This window comes from Salmo trutta, chromosome 38 (genome assembly GCF_901001165.1).
Source record: "Salmo trutta chromosome 38, fSalTru1.1, whole genome shotgun sequence".
Lineage (NCBI taxonomy): Eukaryota > Metazoa > Chordata > Actinopteri > Salmoniformes > Salmonidae > Salmo > Salmo trutta.
The window spans coordinates 21,343,723-21,354,496 of record NC_042994.1 but is presented as its reverse complement, the minus strand read 5'-3'; the positions used below and the strand labels follow the sequence as shown (position 1 = coordinate 21,354,496).

At 43.6% G+C, this 10,774-nt stretch overlaps 1 protein-coding gene across 3 annotated transcripts in view; it reads right to left on the bottom strand.

Annotated features, from left to right (window-relative positions):
* Nucleotides 1-228: 228 nt before the first annotated feature.
* The window catches only part of LOC115177591 (egl nine homolog 1), a 42,998-nt gene continuing 32,452 nt past the window's right edge, over nt 229-10,774 (bottom strand). The window contains exons 3-5 of one of the 3 annotated variants that reach the window (XM_029738472.1): nt 8,500-8,636; nt 7,493-7,602; nt 229-2,026 (exon numbers count right to left, since the gene is read on the bottom strand). In XM_029738472.1, the coding sequence (XP_029594332.1) occupies nt 1,971-2,026; nt 7,493-7,602; nt 8,500-8,636 (303 nt within the window). In that variant the 3' untranslated portion in view covers nt 229-1,970. The remainder of the gene's footprint in view (nt 2,027-7,492; nt 7,603-8,499; nt 8,637-10,774) is intronic. The other 2 variants (XM_029738473.1, XM_029738474.1) reach the window with 2 other exon arrangements.

Below are 10,774 nucleotides of genomic sequence, written 5' to 3'. Positions count from 1 at the left end.
CAGCGACTGTCATTTGTTGTTACGTAAACAGTGTTGGCAGAGCCGTCATCAACATTTATTTGGGGAGTTTCCTCCATATTCCTTGCACCTATTTTATTCCTTCATACATTTGTAAACACCAAAAGAGTAGGGACTAGAAAAAGGTCCTTGGCTTTCCTGTGGATGTAATGTGAGACATGGCCTGGGAAGAGAAGCTCCCGAGGAGACTGCAATGAATATATTCAGACATGGGTGAAAAAAAGTATATTTCAGCTGTGCTTGATTGAGCTTGCCCTTTACAATGGAACCAATTGAAACGTCTGTAATTACATACCGGAATTTATATTTTAAAGTTGATGCAAACAATACATACATACATTGTTCTCTAAATGTTGTCTTATTTATTGTCAACTGATTTATTGATAAATGAATAGATCAATGGCAAATAAATACAGTTTGAACATAATCACATGCAAGGGTTCTGTGGTATGTTTTAGGGTGGATGGAGAAATGGACAACCTAATCAGTTGCACAACTGAATGCGTTCGACCCAAACCCACTGAATCAGAGATGTGCGGGTGGCTGCCTTAATCGACGTCAACGGCGCAGTTGTTGTTGGGTGTTATTGCCTTGCTCAAGGGCAGAAAGGCATATTTTTCCACCCCAGCGAGCGTTCGGATACAAGCCCAACGCTCTTAACCGCTAGGTCAGATGTGACCACATGATGGCGATGGTGTATAGCCAGAGAGAATAGTCATGACAGTATTATTAGTCTCTCTCACTCACTTTCAACCTCGGCTCGGCTCAGTGGCTAGAGAAGGAATCGCACACATGCATACGTGCAGATACACACAAACACACACAAGCTGTAATGACGATCCCATACAGCAGTAGACTCAAAACGCACTTATAAAACCCACCTTTTTACAAAAAATTCAACTTCAGAACTATTCGCAAGGCGAATAGGTAGGTGTCAGTGTTTGGTTTTTAAGACAAAGGTGATATTAACGTCTGCAACAACAGACAGATTACTGATCACAGGTCAGGATGCTCCTGTAGCGCACACAGGGCCGTGTTCATTAGGGCACGCAAGGAAAACTTTTAAAACTGTTTAGCAACGGAAAACGAGCATGTCAGTTTCAGTCCATTTTCTTCTGTTTGGTGCCTAATGAACAAGACCCAGTTACCAAGCAATGAGTGCCAGGACACAGAACAGCACCGCAGTCAACATATACCTGCAATGTGAAAATCACTACCGCCGTTTTCAAAAAATGTGAAAACTTCTATCTTATTCGAGTCAGTGCAGCTCAAGCTATTAATAGCCTTTTCACTCAACTAAGCCAAACCGGGCCGAGACTAGTTGTACTGGTCTGGCGTGGTTACTCATTATCCTCATTTACTAGAATTGTGATGCAAAGGATAATGTGAAAAGAAAGTATCCAAATTAGCGCAGTACGGTGAGTTGGCCCTATAATGCGCATCAGGCAATAGCCGGACAGTGTGTCACAACCTCCTGTCGAGGGACAGTCTTTTGTACGTTTTTGTTTTTATAACAGTGAGAGATCCATCCGATGGAGACCATGGCAACCCGTCTGACAGATAAGTACATATGGGTACACTTCTTTCATGACCCCAAAATTCACAACAATATTATATTTTTTCCCCATTTGGTTCACTTAATAGATATTATTTTTCTCCATAGCTCATTTTTACACCAGCATTCTTCACATAATAAAGGCCAAAAATCAAAGCAATAAGCAAAAACAGAAACTTGGCAAATAATGATGATTCTTTGCAGTGCAATGACATCACATTCAGGGTTTGTGTGTGTGTTGTGTGTGTCAACTTTGGATATTAAAGTATAAAGAAAGCGGAGTAGTCCAAGTTGGTTTCTTTCGTCTTTCTCCTCTTCATCCCACCATCGTTTTTCCATCCCTCTTTCCCCCTCTGTCCACAGCAGCAGCAGGTGATGGCAGGACGCTTCTCTCATATTAGCTCAGAACCGACGGCTTGTTCAATTCTACGTTTACTCCCTTTTCTCCTGCACCTATAGAACGGAATAGAGAAGGAGGGTGAGAGTTATATTTTATTCAACCAGTTAAGAACAAATTCTTATTTCTAATGACTTCATTTAAATTATTCTTTCTTCAAATGAAATCGTATTAGTCACATGCGCCGAATACAACAGTGAAACGCTTACTTACAAGCCCCAAACCAACAATGCAGTTTAAAAAATATAAATAAGAAATAGAAGGAACAAGTAATTAAAGAGCAGCAGTAAAATAACAATAGCGAGACTATACAGGGGGTACAGAGTCAATGTGCAGGGTAATATGTACAGGTACAGTGCCTTGCAAAAGTATTCACCCATCTTGGTGTTTTTCCTATTTTGTTGCATTACAACCTGTAATTTAAATATATTTTATTTGGATTTCATGTAATGGACATACACAAAATAGTCAAAATTGGTGAAGTGAAATAAAAAAAAAAGTTGTTTATAAGAATTTTAAAAAAAACAGGAAAGTGGTGCGTGCATATTGATTCACCCCCTTTGCTATGAAACCCCTAAATAAGATCTGGTGCAACCAATTACCTTCAGACGTCACATAGTTGGTTAAATAAAGTCCACCTGTGTACAATCTAAGTGTAACATGATCTGTCACGTTACAGTCGTGGCCAAAAGTTGAGAATGACACAAATATTAATTTTCACAAAGTCTGCTGCCTCAGTGTCTTCAGATATTTTTGTCAGATGTTACTATGGAATACTGAAGTATAATTACAAGCACTTCATAAGTGTCAATGGCTTTTATTGACATTTACATGAAGTTGATGCAAAGAGTCAATACTTGCAGTGTTGACCCTTCTTTTTCAAGACCTCTGCAATCCGCCCTGGTATGCTGTCAATTAACTTCTGGGCCACATCCTGACTGATGGCAGCCCATTCTTGCATAATCAATGCTTGGAAAACTTTTGGCCACGTCTATACACCTGTTCTGAAAGGCCCCAGAGGCTTGCAACACCACTAAGCAAGGGGCACCACCAAGCAAACGGCACCATGAAGACCAAGGAGCTCTCCAAACGGGTCAGGGACAAAGATGTGGAGAATTACAAATTAGGGTTGGGTTATAAAAAAAAAGATCTGAATCTTTGAACATCCCACGGAGCACCATTAAATCCATTACAAAAAAATTGAAAGAATATGGCACCACAAAAAAACCTGCCAAGAGAGGGCCGCCCACCAAAACTCACAGACCAGGCAAGGAGGGCATTAATCAAAGGCAACAATGAGACCAAAGATAACCCTGAAGGAACTGCAAAGCTCCACGGTGGAGATTGGAGTATCTGTCCATGGGACCACTTTAAGCAGTGCACTCCAGTGCTGGGCTTTACGGAAGAGTGGCCAGAAAAAAGTCATTGCTTAAAGAAAAAAATAAGCAAACACATTTGGTGTTCACCAAAATGCATGTGGGATACTCTCCAAACATATGGAAGAAAATACTCTGGTCAGATGAGACTAAAATTGAGCTTTTTGGGCATCAAGGAAAACGCTATGTGAAGCGCAAACCCAACACCTCTCCTCACCCCGGGAACACCATCCCCACAGTGAAACATGGTGGTGGCAGCATCATGCTGTGGGGATGTTCTTCATCGGCAGGGACTGGGAAACTGGTCAGAATTGAAGGAATGATGGATGGCGCAAAATACAGGGAAATTCTTGAGGGCAACCTGTTTCAGTCTTCCAGAGATTTGAGACTGGGACATAGGTTCACCTTCCAGCAACATTTGAGTGGTTTAAGGGGAAACCTTTACATGTCTTGGAATGGCCTAGTCAAAGACTAGACCTCAATCCAATTGAGAATCTGTGGTATGATTTAAATATTGGGGTACACCAGTGGAACCAATCCAACTTGAAGGAGCTGAATAAGTTTTGCCTTGAAGAATGGGCAAAAATCCCAGTGACTATGTAACGGCTGTCGTTGTGTTGAAGTTGTGTTGAAGAATCTGTTCCCAAGTCCATTTTTCACGAGTGTCCAACTCAAAGTCCCTTTTCTCAACCTGCCGCTCCTTTCTCCGCTGCTTGGTCTTGGTTTGGTGGGTTGTTCTGTAACGGCTGTCGTTGTGTTGAAGTGACCAAAATGCAGGCGGGATGTGAATACTCATCTTTTAATGATAATGAATAAAGCAAACACGGAAAACAATAAACAAGAACGACTAAAGACAGGTTAACAGGCTATACTTACAATAATAGCAGTGCTAACGAAAACAACCCACAACCCCAAGAGAAAAACACACGACTCCCAATCAGGAACAACGATATCCAGCTGTTCATGATCGGGAGTCACACAGACTAACACAGAAACAGAACAACTAGAAACTACATACAACACACAACCTCTGCCACGTCCTGACCAATACTAAACAACACTCCCTCTGCTGGTCAGGACGTGACAGACTAGATGTGCCAAACTTATAGAAACATACCCTCAAAGATTTGCAGATGTAATTGCTGCAAAAGGTGGCTCGACAAAGTTTTCACGTATGCTCTCTCTCCAGTGCTCTAGGTCACCATGGTCCCGCACCTAAGCTGGATCGACAGGTTCCCACACCTTAGCAGAGGTGACCGGTCCGCTCCTGATCCCGGGATCGTCATCTTGGTCGGCGTCCTGTGGATGGAGCCACACGTCGGGGAGGGGGTACAGTCACGTGTGCTCCCTCTCCAGCCTCTAGGTCACCAGGCTTCTCGTTATGGCGCACACCTGTCACCATCGTTACGTGCATTATGACACTCACCTGGACTCCATCACCCCCTTGATTACCTGCCCTATATATATATATATATCTCTCACTCGCTTTGGTTCCTTCCCCAGGCGTCATTGTTTCAGTTTCATGCCTGTGCGTTGTTCGTGTATCTTGGTTTTTATTATGTTTTCATTTATTAATTAAATGATTCACTCCCTGAACTAACTTCCCGACTGCCACGTTACAAAAGTATTGATTGGGGGGGGGGTGAATAGATATGCATGCACAAGTTTATTATTTATTTCAAGTTTATTATTTTTTTATTTCATGTTTGTTTCGCAATAAAAAATATTTTGCATCTTCAAAGTGGTAGGCATGTTGTGTAAATCAAATGATACAACCCCCCCAAAAAATATTTAAATTCCAGGTTGTAAGGCAACAAAATAGTAAAAATGCCAAGGGGGTGAATACTTTTGCAAACCACTGTAGGTAGAGTTAGTAAAGTGACTATGCATAGATAATAACAGAGTAGCAGTGGCGTAAAAGAGGGGGTGGGGGGTGGGCAATGCAAATAGTCTGGGTAGCCATTTGATTAGATGTTCAGGAGTCTTATGGGTTGGGGGTAGAAGCTGTTTAGAAGCCTCTAGGACCTAGACTTGGTGCACCGGTACCGCTTGCCGTGAGGTAGCAAAGAGAACAGTCTATGACTAGGGTGGCTGGAGTCTTCGACAATTTAGGGCCTTCCTCTGACACCGCCTGGTATAGAGGTCCTTGATGGCAGGAAGCTTGGCCCCAGTGATGTACTGGGCAGTACGCACTACCCTCTGTAGTGCCTTGCGGTCAGAGGCCGAGCAGTTGCCATACCAGGCAGTGATGCAACCAGGCAGGATGCTCCCGATGATGCAGCTGTAGAACCTTTTGAGGATCTGAGGACCCATGCCAAATCTTTTCAGTCTCCTGAGGGGGAATAGGTTTTGTCGTGCCCTCTTCACGACTGTCTTGGTGTGCTTGGACCATGTTAGTTTGTTGGTGATGTGGACACCAAGGAACTTGAAGCTCTCAACCTGCTCCGTCGATGAGAACGGGGGCATGTTCAGTTCTCCTTTTCCTGTAGTCCACAATCATCTCCTTTGTCTTGATCACGTTGAGGGAGAGGTTGTTGTCCTGGCACCACACGGCCAGGTCTCTGACCTCCTCCCTGGTAGGCTCGTGTCACTGGGCAGCTCTTGGCTGTGCTTCCCTTTGTAGTCTGTAATGGTTTGCAAGCCCTCCCACATTCGACGAGCATCAGAGCCGGTGTAGTACGATTCAATCTTAGTTCTGTATTGATGCTTTGCCTGTTTGATGGTTCGGAGGGCATAGCGTAATTTCTTATAAGCTTCCGGGTTAGAGTCCCGCTCCTTGAAAGCGGCAGCTCTAGCCTTTAGCTCAGTGTGGATGTTGCCTGTAATCCATGGCTTCGGGTTGGGGTATGTACGGTCACTGTGGGGACGATGTCATCGATGCACTTATTAATGAAGCCAATGACTGATCTGGTGTAGTCCATCGGAAGAATCCCGGATCATATTCCAGTCTGTGCTAGCAAAACAGTCCTGTAGCTTAGCATCTGCTTCCTCTAACCACTTTTTTTTATTGACCGAGTCACTGATGCTTCCTGCTTTCATTTTTGCTTGTAAGCAGGAATCAGGAGGATAGAATTATGGTCAGATTTGCCAAATGGAGGGCGAGGGAGAGCTTTGTAAGCATCTGTGTGTGGAGTAAAGGTGGTCTAGAGTTTTTTCCCTCTGGTTGCACATTTAACATGCTGATAGAAATTTGGTGTAACGGATTTAAGTTTTCCTGCATTAAAGTCACCGGCCACTAGGATCGCTGCCTCTGGATGAGCGTTTTCCTGTTTGCTTATGGCGGAATACAGCTCATTGAGTGCGGTCTTTGTGCCAGCATTGGTCTGTGGTGGTATGTAGACAGCTACGAAAAATACAGATGAAAAGTCTCTAGATAGTTAGTATGGTCTACAGCTTATCATGACATACTCTACCTCAGACGAGCAGAACCTTGAGACTTCCTTAGATATCGTGCACCAGCTGTTGTTTACAAATATGCATAAGCCACCATCCCTTGTCTTACCAGGCGCCGCTGTTATATCCTCCCGATACAGCGTATTACCAGCCAGCTGTATGTTGATAATATCGTCGTTCAGCCACGACTCCGTGAAGCATAAGATATTACAGTTTTTAATGTCCTGTTGGTAGTTTATTCTTCCTCATAGGTCGTCAATTTTATTTTTGAATGACTGCATGTTAGCTAGTAGAACAGAAAGCAGTGGGGGTTTATTCGATCGCCTATGAATTCTCAGAAGGCAGCCTGAACTCCTTCCTCTTTTTCTCCATCTTCTCTTCACGCAAATGACAGGGATTTGGGCCTGTTCCCGGGAAAGCTGTATGTCCTTCACGTGGGCTCGTCAGACTCGTTAAAGGAAAAAGCTTCTGCCAGTTCCTGGTGAGTAATCGCTATTCTAATATCCAGAAGTTATTTTCGGTCATAAGAGACGGTAGCAGCAACATTATGAACAGAATAAGTAAAAAAATAAGTAAAAAAAAAAAAAATATATATTCTTATGAATGCGTTCTTATGATGATCACTTTGGCCCTGTATTCGTAAAGTTTCTTAGTCTCACATTGCTGATCTAGGATCAAGTGCTGATCTAGAATCATTTTATCTTATTTATTATGATCCAAAAGGCAAAACCGATCCTAGATCAGCACTCTTACTTTGAGATGTTTTATGAATACGTGCCCAGGACTCCATCTTACTTGTTAGGTATTTCTCCTTGGCCCGAGCTCGTTCATCGGCATCAAAATACCAAACTGTTATGGCATACCTGGACAGCGGAGTGAGACAACGGAAACAGAGGTCAACTAACATACAATTATTCACATAGTAGGTATACATACTAACACCAACACTACCATTTGTCATAGTCCAACTATTCTAACAGTATTGAGCATTTTCTAATATATTAAAGCTGGATATTGTTGGTGGTGTTGCTTAATTAATGTGGTAACACTTTACAATAATGCCTGTTCATAAATCATGTGATGCATTAACCTAAGTCACAATTCACGCTTCAGCCAAGTTCTCAAAATGGCCTGTGACGGATGCTTTACTTAAATGACATTACAATAAGCAACACAAAACAGGAAGTTTGGGATTGTGATGGAAGACAAGCAGACAACCCTGGGTCTAAGGTCAGGAGTATGTGTCACAGTATCCACAGAAGATGGCGCCCCTCCCCGGTCGGGCGGCGCTCGTCGTCGCCGGTCTACTAGCTGCCACCGATCTATGTTTCTGTGTTCTTTGGTTTTTGTCTGTCTAGGTCCGCACCTGTTTCTTGTCTGTCATTAGTGGGGGGGGGGTATTTAGTTTGTTCCTTTGGGTTCGTTTTTTTGTGCGGGATTAATTGTATGTCAGTGGGCAGTGTTTGTGTACGCTGTTGTTGTGTTTTCCCAGAGGAACACGTTGGATTATTATTATTGCCGGGCTGCGCCCCGTGCGTATTTTTTCATTCGTGGATTACCCGTTTCCCTTTTGGGCATTGTGCGCACCCTGTAACCTTTTTGACCACCGAGTGTTGTCGGTGTAAATAAACTTCGGCACTACTGGACATAAGTCTCCTGCGTTTGACTCTGCCCCTTCCTCCTGCCCTTAAGGATCCGTGACAGTATGACATTTTCTCTGGGTTCAAAAGGTCAGACGTCAAGCTAAGAGATCACCCTACCTGGTGTGGTATGCCGGCTGCACCTCATGGGGGTTCCGCCGGTCCGACCAGAAGAAGAGCAGGCGGTCGAACTTGGGTTCGATGTCGACGAACTGCGCCTTGGCCTCTGGGAAAATCCTCAGGATTCCTCCGTGTTTCTATGAGACAATACAAGTCATGTGACATCAATAAATTATCCGCATGTATCCATTTCCGCTCTGGAGAAAAATAATTCATTCATTCAGAAATGAAGCCCAAATTTAATAAAAATGTATTCTCCCATTTCGATTTGTCAAAGAACATAGAGCCAATCCCCTCATAAAACAGCAAAAGGTGTGAATAGAAAGAAAAATCACATCGAATAAGAAGCTTTAACATCTGCTGTTCTGGGCATCAAAACATAACTTTTTTCAAAATGCCTTGCTGCAGCAAGGTACATTGTCATATTAACAACCTTTCGCAGGGAAACCAAGCACCAAGTTTCATTAGTAATAGCTACTATCATCGAACAATAACTTTCGTAATAAAAATGATTGAAATAGACTACATGGCCAAAACTATGTGAACACCTGCTCATCGAACATCTCATTACAAAATCATGGGCATTAATATGGATTTGGTCCCCCTTTGCTGCTATAACAGCCTTCACTCTTCTGGGAAGGATTTCCACCAGATGCTGGAACATTGCTGCAGGGACTTGGTTCCATTCAGCCATAAGAGCATTAGTGAGGTCAGGCACTGATGTTGGGTGATTAGGCCTGGCTCTGCGTTTCAATTCATCCCAAAGGTGTTCGGAGGGGTTGAGGTCAGGGCTCTGTGCAGGCCAGTCAAGTTCTTCCACACCGATTTCAACAAGCCTAAACAATGAAAAACAGCCCCAGACCATTATTCCTCCACCACAAAACTTTACAATTTGCACTATCCGCCAAACCCAGATTTGTCTGTTGGACTGCCAGATGGTGAAGTGTGATTCATCACTCCAGAGAACGCGTTTCCACTGCTCCAGAGTCCAATGGCGGCCAGCTTTGCACCACTCCAGCTGACACTTGGCATTGGTGATCTTAGCCATGGAAACCCATTTCATGAAGCTCCCGACAAACAGGTCTTGTGCTGACAATGCTTCCAGAGGCAGTTTGGAACTCGGTAGTGAGTGTTGCAACCGAGGGCAGGCGATTTTTACGCGCAACACGCTTCAGCACTCGGCTGTTCCATTCTGTGAGCTTGTGTGGCCTACCACTTCGTGGCTGAGCCCATGTTGCTCCTAGACGTTTCCACCTCGCAATAACAGCACTTACAGTTGACCGGGGCAGCTCTAGCAAGGCAAAAAATTTACAAACTGACTTGTTGGAAAGCTGGCATCCTTTGACGGTGCCACGTTGAAAGTCACTGAGCTCTTCAGTACGGGCCATTCTACTGCTAATGTTGGTCTATGGCAATTGCATGGCAGTGTGCTCAATTGTATACACCTCTTAGCAACATTGTGGCTTAAATAGCCAGATTCACTCATTTGAAGGTGTGTCCACATACTTCTGTCCATGTAGTATATGACGTGACCCTGACTGTGCATAAAAAGTGCTGTGAGGTTTGGGAGCGAAACAGGGTTGTATTTTGGTTCAAACCATTTGTACCAGATTCACCTTCAGTTGAAGCTAAATGATGAAGTATGTGTGTTTGTTGCTATTTACTTCATGCAGATAAGTGTGGTTTGGTGTACACACATGACATGGAAAACAAACAGAGGAGCAATCACGTCCACCTCTTCCCAAATGCCACAGACAAAGCTGTTACCAAGTGTTTCCTGGAAGTTGGGTTAGTGTGAGTTACACCAAGGCAACAAACAGAATAACACACACACCAAAATACACATAAACTGGGTGGTTCGAGCCCTTAATACTGATTGGCTGACAGCCGTGGTATATCAGACCGTATACCACAGGTATGACAAAACATTTATTTTGACTGCTCTAATTACATTGTTAACCAGTTTATAATAGCTATAAGGCACCTCTGGGCTTTGTGATATATGGCCAATATAAAACACGGCTAACGGCTGTGTCCAGGCACTCCGCGTTGCGTTGTACATAAGAACAGCCCTTGGCTGTGGTATATCGGCCATATATCACACCTCCTCGTAACACACACATCCCAACACATGCTTCCTGACACACACATACAAATAAATGCATGCAAACACACATAGGTACACACAGCAGCACATGCATCCCTACACACACACACACACACACACACACCTCTTGAAACACGCAGGATAGGAATGTTAAGGGTGCGAAAATGT